The sequence below is a fragment of the Carcharodon carcharias genome, chromosome 9 (genome assembly GCF_017639515.1).
Source record: "Carcharodon carcharias isolate sCarCar2 chromosome 9, sCarCar2.pri, whole genome shotgun sequence".
Classification (NCBI taxonomy): Eukaryota; Metazoa; Chordata; class Chondrichthyes; order Lamniformes; family Lamnidae; genus Carcharodon; species Carcharodon carcharias.
Window position 1 is genome coordinate 52,904,735 of NC_054475.1, and position 15,538 is coordinate 52,920,272.

Genomic DNA, 15,538 nt, shown 5'->3' on the forward strand with positions numbered 1-15,538 from the left:
TGAACTTACCTCTATGAATCATTAGTTCAGGCCCCTGGCATACTAATCCAGTAACATAGCCACAATGCTATCATTCCAGAGGTTGGTTAGAACATGAAACTTGCTAAAACAAGTAGTTGAGGCAAGTAGTATAGATGTATTTAAGGGGAACCTAAATTAGCACCTGAAGGAAAAAGGAATAGAAAGAGATGCTGATGGGATTAGATGATGAGGGGTCAGAGGAAACTCATGTGTACTTGTTGAGTCAAATGACCTGTTTTCTGTGCTATAGATTCTATGTAATTCTAGGTAAATACATAATCCTGCTTTGGTTTAAAAAATACTCTTACATAAAACTTGTAATGTGGGAAGAATAGGAAGGGTTGGATAGGTTACAGCAATATATCCATAGGCTTTCCTCCTCCTTCCCACAAATGCCTATAGCCCTGGGCAGACCTGCCAACTCTGGGTTACTGCTTATTTTGGGAATATGTAGATCTCGACCAAGCACCAGCAAAGGCCTCATCATTGGCCTGAATATCCCTCGGCTGGAAGGAAGGTGCAGTAGGGAAAACGGACATTGAAAAAAAAAGCTTTAACCAACAGTTAGAACCATAGAAAAGTTACAGCACAGAAGGAGGCCATTCGGCCCATCTTGTCCATGCCAGCCCAAGGACACCCAGGTGCCCTTTCTAATCCCACCTTCCTGCACCCGGCCCATAGCCCTGCAGTTTACAGCACCTACTTTTAACTGCTACTCAGTATCTCCTGCTGGGAAGGGTACAAGCAGACATCATGACAGGGAAGGCTCTGGCTTGACAGTGATGCCTCACCACAGATCCTACAAAGAGTTGCCATCTAGGCACACACAGGAAGATCAATTACTGGGAGGTTGCTGGTGCCCAAGGGACTGTAGGCCGCAACAAGAGGAAACAAAATTGAAAGGGTGACCAGTGTAATACTGAGCTTGAATGGCAGATCCAACCAACCTAACTAATGTAAAGGATGGTATAACATGTTTAACATGTGGGTAAAAGCTCACTAAAATTAAAGATGTCCTCTTGTGACAAGCAGTAAGCGCGCATATCTAAATTTGAATAATGCATATGGAGTCATACCGCACAGGACAGTCCATTTGCTCTTTTGTGCCTGTGTTGACTCTTTGAAAGGACTATCCAATTAGTCTCACTCCCCTACTCTTTCCTCATAGCCCTGGAAATTTTTCATTTCATATTTATCCAATTTCTTTTTGAAAGTCGCTATTCCACACCCTTTCAAGCAGTACATTACAGGTCATAACAATTCGCCGTATAAGAAAAATATCTAATCTTCCCTTTGCTCCTTTTACCAATTATCTAAAGGTTCCAAAAAAGCTACCTTTATAAAAGCAACACTGCACAGTGAGATGGCAGGGACTGTTTGAATATACTGAGCAAGAAGGCTGAAACAGGGGGGTCGGGGTAGGTTCCGAGGGTAAAGTTCACAACCCATTCAAACACACAGAACACAGGTCCTGGTCTGCGCAATAAACTGCAGGAAAAGCTCAAGACTTACCAGCAATTGAGAGTGAACACTCTGAACCTTACAGCAGGTGCCTCCGACATCATGACAGGGTCAAACCTCACAGGTACTTCATAAAAAGAAAGAAAATTACTTTACATTTCTGCAGCATAAGACCTGTGTTTGTCTGACACAGCGAGTGAGATTGACAAATGCATAACAGCTTGTCTCAAAGTTCAAGCTAATACACACCGAAAATTAATTGTTTTCCACCTCGCTCAATTTAAAGTGCTTATGTGGGAATTGACATTAAAATTTTTAAGCCACATACCCAAAATATTTGAAGTGAGATCATCTTTTTACGTTTTATATTTATACTTGCTTTTCTTTCCCCATCTTCACAATGCCGAGAACTCGGTGGGTGGGCTAACGGGTGCCACGATCATGCCCTGGGGGCTCCAGAGATCACCCAGTTGTGACAACCTCCGTTAGTCTCCTTCCTTTGCCTCCTGCAGATGTCCGTCTCCTCCTGGTTAAACTTCTTGTGTTTCGCATCAAGAGCTAGCTCACACTTGCATCCACCTGCAGCCTCCTCTCCCCCAGAAGCTAATGCCTGAACCCATCCCCACAGTTTCCCTACTTCAAACTGTGTTTAGCCCACACTTGGCTTCACTATTTAAAACAGATAGATCACTCAATCATTCCTGTAGCTAGAACATCCTGCCTGTCCTATTCTGCTGCCCTGATGCAGCTATCCAACAAAGAAAAGTACCCAGCAGCATATGAGAGTTGAAAGTGTTATCTCAGCCGCATTGTTACTGATATTGGCACATAGTCTTCGCGCCATCAGGTTTAGCAATTCCTCTAAGTGAAATTAGCTGCACTTGTGGTCAAAAACCTCCAACACCTCAGGAAGTGCCACTCAAAATGGCACATCCCACGTCATCTTTAACCAGCATTTTAAAAGTACAAAACATGAATACTTACATTTATATAGTGCCTTGTGTCGTTGAAAGTCTCAAAGAGCTTCTCAGAATGAATTAGTGTTGTGGCGACTGATGGGATGTAAGCAAAATATGGAATTGGAGATAAATAAGGGATATAGATAATCATACAGATGAGACCATGGACGTTTGGTGCAACTAGGAGCAAACAGCTGTCCCCCTCTCCGATCCATCCTATTATGTTTAGTATCATGTTGATGCTGCAGTGTGATTTCACTTCCCCTTTAACACACAGTGCTTCCTCAGCAGAATTACGCAGCAGAAGCCTACATGCTTCAGTCCACAGGCAGCCAGGATCCAATAATCAAGTCATCACCTTGTCTGCAGTGATAGCACCCAGTCACAGGACATCAGTGGCACAATGGAAAAGATTTAAAAAATGGCCCTATTTAAAAACCAGGGCATATTTTGGTAATTAAGATGAAAAACTCAACACAACAAAATGAGCTTTTGCAAAGATATAAAAGATATGATCTCTAACCAAAAACAGCATCAAATATCAGCCCATGAAGTCAAACCTAAAAGTGAGAAGTCGTCCAGAGTATATTTCAACAGAAATTTCATCAAGCTTCCCTTGTACAGTCCTGTAATCACTCAAATATCATAGCTTCCCCATTCATCTCTGGCATTTACAATACCACATATCCAAACCAGGAAGTTATGGTTTCCAGAGTCACCTGAGCATTTGAGCATATTCTCTAGGTTGACATTACTGCATTGTATTGGGTGGGGGAGGTGGGGAGGGCGGTGCTGTACTTCCGATGAAACTTTAAATTGCCTGCCTGTTGAGGTAGATGTAAAAGATCCTATGGCCCTAAATTCATACAGCATAGAAGGAGGCCATTTAGCCCATCATGCCTGCTTATTAAACGTTATGCTTCAATCTCCTTCTCTTACCTCATAGCGCTGAATATTTCCCATTTTCAACAAGTCCCTTTTAAAAGTCACTATTCAATCTGCTTCCAACCCCATTTCAGGCAGTGTATCCCAGATCACAACAACTCAATGCATCAAAACATTTTCCTTATCTATCCTTCCCACTGCATCTCTTGAGGTCCTTTGGCTGGGAGCAATCTCTGCAGAGAAGGTGATGGATTGATTCTTCTTCCCCCCTCCCCACCCCACCTTAAACCAGCTTATATTTCACCCCTTTCCTATTTCTACTTAGTTCTGCTGAAGGGTCATGAGGACTTGAAACGTCAATTTTGCTCTTCTCCACCAAAGCTGCTGAGTTTTTCCAGGTATTTCTGTTTTTGTTTTGGATTTCCAGCATCCGCAGTTTTTTGTTTTTATCTCTATGTTTAATTGACTGCCACTGCTCTTCAAGAAATGCCTACCTTGAAGAAGTTTAGTTCTACTCTCCATCAGGATTTTCGAATCTCTCTCTTGCCTTGTTCACCTTCGTTGCTTTCCATTTCTCTCCTGGTGTTTGACAAGGTGTTTACTAAAACCCGCTTTCACAGCCATATCTCCTTTCTCAGTGACTGTCTCCATCTCCGGCTTACCCCACGTGGATTTCAACTGAAATTCCATCCCTCATGTTTCAAACCCACCCAGGATTACAGGTATCTGCGGGACATAAAACATTTCTCGGACTGCTGTTCCCGTCGCATTCTGAGATCCACACTCAGTGCCATGCGCCGCCATATGAACACACTTGACCTCTCCCTCCAGCAGCACCGCCGCACCCTTTTTCAAAGCTGCGCGTGCCCTCAGTTTTATTTTATGCTTCGTCTCATCCGACGCCTCAACAAGAAACTTTTTCTCTTTCTCTCAAGTGCTAAGGAACGCAAGCTCCAACAACTCATCAACACCAACACCCATCTAGGGCCCTCCACCCCTGCCTGTCCCTCTGTCCCCACCCCATCTTCCAATCCCAGCCCCGGCCGTGTATTAACTATACCCCCTGACCTTCCCCTCTCCGACGCTGAATGTTCAATGCTCAGCAAAGGACTTAGTTTCACACCCTTACGCCCTCATCTCAATGAATTTTGGGCTCGGCATGACGCTGAACTCTTCTTCCGCCGCCTTCGTCTCTGTGCTCACTTCTTTGGGCAGGAGTCCTCTCCCCGTTCAACGGATCCTTTCACCCACCTCCAATATTCTCCCTCCACCTGGACCCCTCCCTCTGGATTCTTACCTTCTCTTGATCTTTTCATTGAGAACGGTCGGCGTGACATCAGTCATCTCAATTTCTCTGCTCCTCTCACCCATTCTAACCTGTCTCTCTCTGAACTTACTGAACTCCTTTCTCTCAGGTCCAACCCTAACATTGTCATCAAACCCGCTGACAAGGGTGGTGCTGTTGTTGTCTGGAGCGGAGGCTGAGCGTCAACTTGCAGACACTTCCTCCTACCTCTCCCTGGACCATGACCCCACCACTGAACATCAAGCCATTGTTTCTAGGACTGTCACTGACCTCATGTCCTCTGGAGATCTTCCTCCCACAGCTTCCAACCTGATAGTCACCCAACCTCAGATGGCCCGCTTCTACCTCCTACCCAAAATCAACAAACAGGACTGTCCCGGCAGACCGATTATGTCAGCCTGTTCCTGCCCCACGGAACTCATTTCTTGCTATCTTGACTCCCTTCTCTCTCCCCTTGTCCAGTCCCCCTTCTTCCTCCACCCCACCCCTTAAACCAGCTTATATTTCACCCCTTTCCTATTTCTAATTAGTTCTGTTGAAGGGTCATGAGGACTCGAAACATCAACTTTGTTCTTCTCCGCTGATGCTGCCAGACCTGCTGAGTTTTTCCAGATATTTGTTTTTGTTTTTATTATTATGGTGATGGATTGATTGTTGGATCAGGTGCTCTTGGGTGCTAGTGGACTGAAGCGTGTAGCATTCCTGTGTGTTGGAGGGGAATGAAATCATACATGATGCTAAAGGTTATAATAGGATGGATCAGAGAGGCAATTCTCCTTCTTCCAGTTATCATAAATTGGAATCCTCTGGTTACTGACCCTCCTGCTAATGGAAACAGTTTCTCTTTGTTTACTCTATCCAAACTTTCAAATGTGAATGCATCTTAAAACACAAATCCTTAAAGGTCAGGGCATTTTGGAGTCCGAGCCAAGATTCCTCCCTCAACCAGTACATCAAAAACAGATGATCCAGTCAGCCATCCATCCGCCATTTTGTGGGAATTTCCTGTGTATAAATTGGCTGTTGTGTTTGTTGAAAATTATGGCTCCTGTACCGCTTACAGTTGCTGCTGATGGAGCTGTGAAACATTCTGGGATATCGAAGGCCTGACCAGCTGCTCTATAAATGCAGGTTCTTTCTTTCAGCTGGTTTTTTGAAGTTGCCCAGACTCAATTTGCAAAACAGGTAACATTCGCATCATACAAGTGGCAGTCGCTGACCATCTCCCAACAACAGAGAATCAATCATTGCCCCTTGACAATCAACAGCATTACCACAGGTGAATCCCCCTCTATCAACATCTGGGGGCTACCTCTGACCAGAAACTGAACTGCACTAGCCATGTAAGTACTGTGGCTACTAGAGCAGGTCAGAGGCTGGGAATTCTGTGATGAATAACTCACCCCCTGACAAGGCACACGTCAAGATAGAATACTCTCCACATGACTGGATGAGTGTGGCTCCAACAAAACTCAGAAACTCAAACCATTCAGGACAAAGCAACCCGTTTGATTGGCACCCCATCCACCACTTCAACATTCCCCTCCTCCACCACTGATGCACAGTGGCAGCAATGTGTACCATCTAAAAGATGCAGTGCAGCAACTTACCAAGGCTCCTTCAACACCACCTTCCAAACCTGTGACATCCACCACCTAAGGGGACAAGGGTAGCAGACACATGGGAACACCACCACCTGTAAGTTCCCCTCCAAGCCACACACACCATACTGACTTGGAACTATATCGCCGTTCCTTCACTGTTGCTGGGACAAAATCCTAAACTCTCTTCCTAATAATGTGTTTGACTCATAACTGCACTCTGAAATGGCCTAGCCACTCAGTTCAAAGGCAATTAGGGATGGGCGACAAATGCTGGTGTTGCCAGCGACGCCCACATCCCATAACAGAATAAATTAAAATTAACAGCACTGTGGGTATACCTACACAACAGGGATAGCCACGGTTCAAGAAGGTAGCTCACACCACCTTCTCAAGGATAATTAGGAAAGGGCAATAAATGCTGGCCTAGCTGCTGACACCCACATCCCCTGAAATAAAACTAACAAAAAAACCACAATTCACCAATTCTTTGGCTACCCACGGAAATAAATTATACCGGTCTTTCCAACTCAACAGATGTACTAATGTTGTCTGATTTTCAAATGTGCCCCTAAACGAGGGAAGTCAGTACTGGGAATGAAGTCTATCAATGGAATACCAGGTGAGAGGACATAACCATTTCCCCCACACCAAACCCATTGATGCAAATTTTGTGCTGAGAATAACAAATACCACTCACTGTTAAGATGGAAAAAATATTGACAGTATCTTCTGGAGTCTGGACATGCAGAGTTAAATGCAGAAAGCTGGAATTTCTTGTCTGAGTTATTCAGTGCCTCCATATGCTGCACCACAACAGAACCTCAGTGATAGGCTCAGCAATGAAATTGGCATGCAAGGGTGTGCAGCTGCAGTACATACTCACTAATCATGGCAAAGGAAACATCCAGTTGATGCATCCAGGTGTAAGTGAATTTTTCACTGCCTAATTACTGCCAAGCTACCTCGCTGGTCCCGGACATGTAATCTCATTCCTTTAGAATTTAGTGCATGTTGGAGATTTAAAAACATTAAAATACATTTCCTTTTACTTTTTTCTATCAAAAGATCAAGCATGAGGACAAGGTCGAGGGCAGAAGCATGAGGGTGTGAAAGCACTTGAGCAAGCCTGTTAAAGCATTCAAAAAGGTTTGCCTGATCTTCAATCTCAACTCCACTTTCCAATCCTATGCCCACATCGCTTCTTCCCTTATGCCCAAAATCTACCATCTCAACTTTGAATATATTCACCAACTGAGCATCCACTGCCCGCTTGGATAGAGAATTCCAAAGATTGAGATTCCTCATTTCTCTTCAAATTTCTCCTCCTCTCAGTCCTAAATGGCCGACCCCTTATCCTGAGACTATGCCCAGAGTTCTTGACTCTCCAGCTAGGGGAATCAGCCTCTCAGCATCTAACTTGCCAAGTCCTTAAGAATCATAGATAAGGAGTTATCGATCAGATCACCTCGCAACCTTCAAAAACCCAGGAAATATAGGCCCATTCTAGTCAATATCTCCTCATTGGATTGATTCCTGCGATCCTATCCTATGAACATTCACTGTATTCCCTAAAGAGAGAGAATGATAAAGAGGAGGTAGAAGGCACATGTGCGAGGGAGGAGGCGCCTGCGTGATGGAGGGGGGAGGCATGCACGCAAGGGAGGGAGGAGACATGCGCGCCTATGCACATGTGGGAGGGAGGAGGATGGAGTGAGCCCGTTTAAGTGTACGAGTGAGTGAGTCTGCAAGTTTGTGTACATCTGTGCGAGCCTGTACGAGCAATTGAGTGCGTGCGATTGTGCGGATGAGTCCGAGTGTGAGTGAGTCCGTGTGTGTGTGTGAGAGTCTGTGAGTGAGTCTGTTTAAGTGCACGAGTGAGTGAGTCTTTGTGAGCATGCAAGTCTGTGTGCATCTGTGCTAGTCTGTATGAGTGTACAAGTGAGTGTGTGCTAGTGTGCGAATGGCTCTGTGAATGTGAGTTTACGTGTATGTGTATGAGTGAAGCTGTGTGGGAGGTGGCGCCAGGGTGCGGGTGTGAGGGGGCGGCGCCAGGGCGCGGGCGTGAGGGGGCGGCGCCAGGGCGCGGGCGTGAGGGGGCGGCGCCAGGGCGCGGGCGAGAGGGGGCGGCGCCAGGGCGCGGGCGAGAGGGGGCGGCGCCAGGGCGCGGGCGAGAGGGGGCGGCGCCAGGGCGCGGGCGAGAGGGGGCGGCGCCAGGGCGCGGGCGAGAGGGTGGCAGCGCCAGGGTGTGGGCAAGAGGGGGCAGCGCCAGGGCGCGGGCAAGAGAGGGCAGTGCCAGGGTGCGGGCAAGAGAGGGCAGTGCCAGGGTGCGGGCAAGAGGGGGGTGGCGCCAGGGCGCGGGCGAGAGGGGGGGCGGCGCCAGGGTGCGGGCGAGAGGGGGACGGCGCCAGGGCACGGGCGAGAGGGGGGCGGCGCCAGGGCGTGGGCGAGGGGGGGCGGCGCCAGGGCACGGGCGTGAGGGGGCAGCGCCAGGGCGTGGGCGAGAGTGGGGCGGCGCCAGGGCGTGGGCGTGAGGGGGCGGCGCCAGGGCGCGGGCATGAGGGGGCGGCGCCAGGGCGCGGGCATGAGGGGGCGGCGCCAGGGCGCGGGCGTGAGGGGGCGGCGCCAGGGCGCGGGCGTGAGGGGGCGGCGCCAGGGCGCGGGCGTGAGGGGGCGGCGCCAGGGCGCGGGCGTGAGGGGGCGGCGCCAGGGCGCGGGCGTGAGGGGGCGGCGCCAGGGCGCGGGCGTGAGGGGGCGGCGCCAGGGCGCGGGCGTGAGGGGGGGGCGGCACCAGGGCGTGGGCGTGGGGGGGGCAGTGCCAGGGCACGGGTGTGAGGGGTGGCAGCGCCAGGGCGCAGGCATGAGGGGGCGGCACCAGGGCGTGAGGGAAGCGGCGCCAGGGTGCGGGCGTGAGGGGGACCGGCACCAGGGTGCGGGCGTGAGGGGGACCGGCACCAGGGTGCGGGCGTGAGGGGGACCGGCACCAGGGTGCGGGCGTGAGGGGGACCGGCACCAGGGTGCGGGCGTGAGGGGGACCGGCACCAGGGTGCGGGCGTGAGGGGGACCGGCACCAGGGTGCGGGCGTGAGGGGGACCGGCACCAGGGTGCGGGCGTGAGGAAGGCGGCGCCAGGGTGCGTTCTATAAGCCCCCAGACTGTCAGGGAGAGATAGAGGATCAGATATGTAATCAAATTTCAAAGTGTAAGAATAAGTAAGGCAGTAATAACTACCCAACTATTAAGCTGGATAGCTTTAGTGTGCAAGGTAAGGAGGGAGAAAAATTCTTAAGTTGCATCCAAGAGAATACAGGGCTTTGGGCCAAGTGCTGGAAAATGGTATTAGAATAGATAGGTGCTTGGTGGCTGGCATGGACATGTCAGGCCGAAGAACCTGTTTCTGTGCTGTATAACTCTATGACTCTATGAGAACTTTTTTAGCCAGTACGTAGAAAGCCCAACAAGGAAGTGGGCAGTTTTGGATCTAATATTCGGAAATTAGCCCAGGCGGGTGGAAGGCGTATCAGTAGGGGAGCATTTTGGAGATAGTGACCATAACTATCCTAAATCTAGCCAAGTTATGGAAAAGGTTGGGCTGGGAATAAAAGTTCTAAACTGGGCAAAAGGCTAATTTTACTAAGATGAGATCTGATTTGGCCCAAGTGGACTGGGAGCAGCTACTTGCAGATAAAACTGTGTCAGGGCAGTGTGAGGCATTCAAGGGGGAAACAGGAGAGTACAGGGCAAATATGTTCCTATAAAGACAAAGAGGGTGAACCAAGTCCAGAGAACCCTGGATGTCAAGGGACATAAAGTTTACGATTAAGAAAAAAAGAGAAGCTCTGGCTGATATCGAGGGCTCAATACGGCAGAGTCCCTAGAGGATGATAAAAAGTGCAGCGGGGAACTTAAAAAGGAAGTGAGGAAAGCTAGGAGAGTGCATGAGAAAGCATTGGTGGGGAGAATAAAGGAAAACCCAAAAGGGTTGTAGATGGTGGGCAGGCTTTGGGGAGTCAGGAGGTGAGTTACTTGTCACAGAATTCCTTGCCTCTGATCTGCTCTTGGAGCCACAGTATTTATATGGCTAGTCCAGTTAAGTTTCTGATCAATGGTAACGCCCAGGAAGTTGATAGTGGGGGATTCATTGATGGTAATGCCATTGAATGTCAAGGGGCAATGGTTGGATTCTCTCTTGTTGGAGATGGTCATTATCTGGCACTTGTGTGGTGCGAATGTTACTTGCCACTTGTCAGCCCAAGCCTGGATATTGTCCAGGGACAATTTCACAGCCAAGTGGCAGCCATCAAGTGAAAATCAATGCGCTCTGCACACATATAATTAACTCACTGCTGGCATCAATTCCCTAATGTGGTCAAAATTACCAATAAGAGCAACTACTCACAAAATTGAAATTGCACTTCCCTAATCCCCCATCCCCAACCCCACATCACCAGTAACTCACCCAGGGGCCATTCCTCATGTCTAAGCCTGGACAGCATGAGCACATTTTCCACACATTGTTCTGAATTGTGTAGTCAGCAAAGCGACTTACTACTGACAACAAAGTTGCCAACAAAGATCCAGCGATCCTTGTGTGTGGATTTCCCCTTCCCTGATGCTTATTTCAGTTTGACACCAAGTCAAGGGGATCTCAAGGTGTCCCACAACTCCAAGCTAGTTCACACACTAGCGTCTAAAATGCTTAGTAACAGCATGGAATCTTGTACTCTTTTGGTTTACAGTTCTGGTACTGCCAAGTAGAACCTTGCCTCATGTTTTACAAAAACCTATTCATTTTGAAAAGCTTGAGAAGCCTTTCACATAACTCTGTAATTTCCGTTACTGCTCTCAGTAACTACGGCCTCATTGGAAACAATCTTCTTCTGCATTTACTACCATACTCACCCCTGTTCTGACAAAGGCTTTGTTTCAAAAGCATTCCCTTATCAGCAGTACTGAGAACGTGGCAGGAAAAGGAAGGCTTTCTTGAGAAAGATGACTTAAACTAATTCTTCCCATATTACAGTTTTGTCTCTATTAGGAAGAAACACAGTCTGCCCTGGTAAATGGGATACGCCACTAATTTCATATTAGAAAAGACAAAATAGAAACCTTAACAAAAACAGAATTACCTGGAAAAACTCAGCAGGTCTGGCAGCATCGGCGGAGAAGAAAAGAGTTGACGTTTCGAGTCCTCATGACCCTTCAACAGAACTAGGTGAATCGAAGGAAGGGGTGAAATATAAGCTGGTTTAAGGTGTGTGTGTGTATGTGTGTGTGTGTGGGGGGGGGGGGGGGGGTGGTGGTGGTGGTTGGGTGGGGGATGAGAAGTGGAGGGGGGTGGTGTGGTTCAGATCATCAAAAGGTGTCACAGACAACAGAACAAAAGAACACATAGGTGTTGAAGTTGGTGATATATATCTAAACGAATGTGCTAGTTAAGAATGGATGGTAGGGCACTCAAGGTAAAGCTCTAGTGGGGGTGGGGGGCATAAAAGATTTTAAAATATTTTAAAATAATGGAAATAGGTGGGAAAAGAAAAATCTATATAATTTATTGGAAAAAACAAAAGGAAGGGGGAAGAAACAGAAAGGGGATGGGGATGGAGGAGGGAGCTCAAGACCTAAAGTTGTTGAATTCAATATTCAGTCTAGAAGGCTGTAAAGTGCCTAGTCGGAAGATGAGGTGTTGTTCCTCCAGTTTGCGTTGGGCTTCACTGGAACAATGCAGCAAGCCAAGGACAGACATGTGGGCAAGAGAGCAGGGTGGAGTGTTAAAATGGCAAGCGACAGGGAGGTTTGTGTCATTCTTGCAGGTGTTCTGCAAAGTGGTCGCCCAGTTTACGTTTGGTCTCTCCAATGTAGAGGAGACCACATTAGAAGCAACGAATACAGTAGAATAAGTTGGGGGAAATGCAAGTGAAATGCTGCTTCACTTGAAAGGAGTGTTTGGGCCCTTGGACGGTGAGGAGAGAGGAAGTGAAGGGACGGGTGTTGCATCTTTTGCGTGGGCATGGGGTGGTGCCATAGGAGGGGGTTGAGGAGTAGGGGGTGATGGAGGAGTGGACCAGGGTGGGAACGATCCCTACGGAATGCAGACAGGGGGGGTGAAGGGAAGATGTGTTTGGTGGTGGTATCATGCTGGAGTTGCGGAAATGGCGGAGGATGATCCTTTGAATGTGGAGGCTGGTGGGGTGATAAGTGAGGACAAGGGGGACCCTATCATGTTTCTGGGAGGGAGGAGGTGTGAGGGCGAATGCGCGGGAGATGGGCCGGACACGGTCGAGGGCCCTCGGTTAAGGAAGAAGGAGGACATGTCAGAGGAACTGTTTTTGAAGGTAGCATCATCGGAACAGAAGCGACGGAGGAGAAGGAACTGAGAGAATGGGATGGAGTCCTTACAGGAAGCGCGGTGTGAGGAGCTGTAGTCGAGGTAGCTGTGGGAGTCGGTAGGCTTGTAATGGATATTGGTGGACAGTCTATCATCAGAGATTGAGACAGAGAGGTCAAGGAAGGGAAGGGAAGTGTCAGAGATGGACCACGTGAAAATGATGGAGGGGTGGAGATTGGAAGCAAATTTAATAAATTTTTCCAAGTCCCGACAAGAGCATGAAGCAGCACCGAAGTAATCATCGATGTACTGGAGAAAGAGTTGTGGAAGGGGGCCGGAGTAGGACTGGAACAAAGAATGTTCCACATACCCCACAAAGAGACAGGCATAGCTGGGGCCCATGCGGGTACCCACAGCCACACCTTTTATTTGGAGGAAGTGAGAGGAGTTGAAGGAGAAATTGTTCAGTGTGAGAACAAGTTCAGCCAGACGGAGGAGAGTAGTGGTGGATGGGGATTGTTCGGGCCTCTGTTCGAGGAAGAAGCTAAGGGCCCTCAGACCATCCTGGTGGGGGATGGAGGTGTCGAGGGATTGGACGTCCATGGTGAAGAGGAAGCGGTTGGGGCCAGGGAACTGGAAATTGTTGATGTGACGTAAGGTGTCAGAGGAATAATGGATGTAGATGTGAAGGGACTGGACAAGGGGAGAAGGGAGTCAAGATAACAAGAAATTAGTTCTGTGGGGCAGGAGCAAGCTGACACAATCAGTCTACTGGGACAGTTCTGTTTGTGGATTTTGGGTAGGAGATAGAAGCGGGCCGTCCGAGGTTGGGCGACTATCAGGTTGGAAGCTGTGGGAGGAAGATCCCCAGAGGAGATGAGGTCAGTGACAGTCCTGGAAACAATGGCTTGATGTTCAGTGGTGGGGTCATGGTCCAGGGAGAGGTAGGTGGAAGTGTCTGCGAGTTGACGTTCAGCCTCTGCGAGGTAGAGGTCAGTATGCCAGACAACAACAGCACCACCCTTGTCAGCGGGTTTGATAACAATGTTGGGGTTGGACCTGAGAGAATGGAGTGCAGTAAGTTGAGAGAGAGAGAGATTAGAATGGGTGAGAGGAGCAGAGAAATTGAGACGACTAATGTCTCGCCGACAGTTCTCAATGAAAAGATCAAGAGAAGGTAAGAATCCAGAGGGAGGGGCCCAGGTGGAGGGAGAATATTGGAGGTGGGTAAAAGGATCCGTAGAACGGGGAGAGGACTCCTGCCCAAAGAAGTGAGCCCGGAGATGAAGACGGCAGAAGGAGAGTTCAGCATTGTGCCGAGCCCGAAATTCATTGAGATGAGGGCGTAAGGGTATGAAACTAAGTCCTTTGCTGAGCACTGAACGTTCATTATCGGAGAGGGGAAGGTCAGGGGGCATAGTAAATACACGGCTGGGGCTGAGATTGGAAGATGGGGTGGGGACGGAGGGACAGGCAGGGGTGGAGGGTCCTAGATGGGTGTTGGTGTCTGGAGGACAACACCTCATCTTCCGACTAGGTACTTTACAGCCTTCCAGACTGAATATTGAATTCAACAACTTTAGGTCTTGAACTCTCTGCTCCATCCCCACCCCCTTTCTGTTTTTTCCCCCTTCCCTTTGTTTTTCCAATAAATTATATAGATTTTTCTTTTCCCATCTATTTCGATTATTTTAAAATATTTTTAAATCTTTTATGCTCCCCCCACCCCCACTAGAGCTATACCTTGAGTGCCCTACCATCCATTCTTAATTAGCACATTCGTTTAGATATATATCACCAACTTCAACACCTATGTGTTCTTTTGTTCTGTTGTCTGTGACATCTTTTGATGATCTGCTTCTATCACTGCTTGCTTGTCCCTACAACCACACCACCCCTTTCCACTTCCACTTCTCTCCCCCCCACCCAAACCCACACACACACACCTTAAACCAGCTTATATTTCACCCCTTCCTTGGATTCACCTAGTTCTGTTGAAGGGTCATGAGGACTCAAAACGTCAACTCTTTTCTTCTCCGCCGATGCTGCCAGACCTGCTGAGTTTTTCCAGGTAATTCTGTTTTTGTTTTGGATTTCCAGCATCCGCAGTTTTTTGTTTTTAAAATAGAAACCTTGTACAGGGGATATATAAAGTGCCTATCACAAACTCAAAATGTCCTGAAACACTTTAAATCAATTGAGTAATTTTATGGTTTGGAGACAGTTTTAAAGTAGGAAACCTTGTGCATAACAAGCCCCAGAAACAGTAATATGATAATGAACAGTGATATTGATTGAAGATAAATATTGGTTCAGGCACTAGGAAGAATTTTCTTACTTTTCTTCGAATAGTGCCATGGGGTCTTTTACATCCACCTGAGAGGGCAGACAGCATCCAATCTGAAATGCAGCGCCTCCCACAGTGCAGCGCTGCCTCAGTACTGCACTGCAATGGAAGTGTCACTTCAGGTTGTATGTTCAAGTCTGGATTAGGGCTTGAACTCGGGGTGAAAGTGCTATCACCTAAGCCATGGGTGACACTCAATGAGAGAGAGGCACAGTGCCCAATGAACCATCTCCTTACAGGGTAGGAAGGAAGAGCTGGTGTCATTATAAACAGCATCTAGCCTGCAGTCTGTATACTGGAAGCAAATCACTTGCCTAACTGGAGGCAATCCAACTCACGACTATTCATTGCACACGGTCTGAGTTTACATTAGTAATAAATAAGCAGATATCACTAACCACAAATGAAGCTATTCCTGATTATGCCAAACCTTAGTTAATCTGTCCTCAATCAGTTCGATATAACAGTCAACTGCACCAGCAACATTTTTGCAGAGAATGAAAAAGGACTTCTTAATGAGGGTACGTAGCCTGCAATCACAAAGCCAGCAAGGACTCCCAGCATAATGGCATATTTTAGTTATCACTATGATGCTGGTTCAACCTGGTGAGACACCTAAAAATTTCAAGCA

The 15,538-nt window shown here is 48.1% G+C and overlaps 1 protein-coding gene across 6 annotated transcripts in view; it reads right to left on the bottom strand.

The window, feature by feature from the left end:
* Nucleotides 1-15,538, bottom strand: part of LOC121282085 (sphingomyelin phosphodiesterase 2-like) — a 55,961-nt gene that overhangs the window by 37,105 nt on the left and 3,318 nt on the right. For 2 of the 6 annotated variants that reach the window (XM_041195538.1, XM_041195537.1), the window contains exons 2-3: nt 2,467-2,534; nt 1,534-1,609 (exon numbers count right to left, since the gene is read on the bottom strand). In XM_041195538.1, coding sequence (XP_041051472.1) covers nt 1,534-1,586 — 53 coding nt within the window. In that variant the 5' untranslated portion in view covers nt 1,587-1,609; nt 2,467-2,534. Of the gene's footprint in view, nt 1-1,533; nt 1,610-1,810; nt 2,173-2,466; nt 2,535-15,538 lie in introns of those variants that run through there. The other 4 variants (XM_041195536.1, XM_041195534.1, XM_041195539.1 and 1 more) reach the window with 3 other exon arrangements.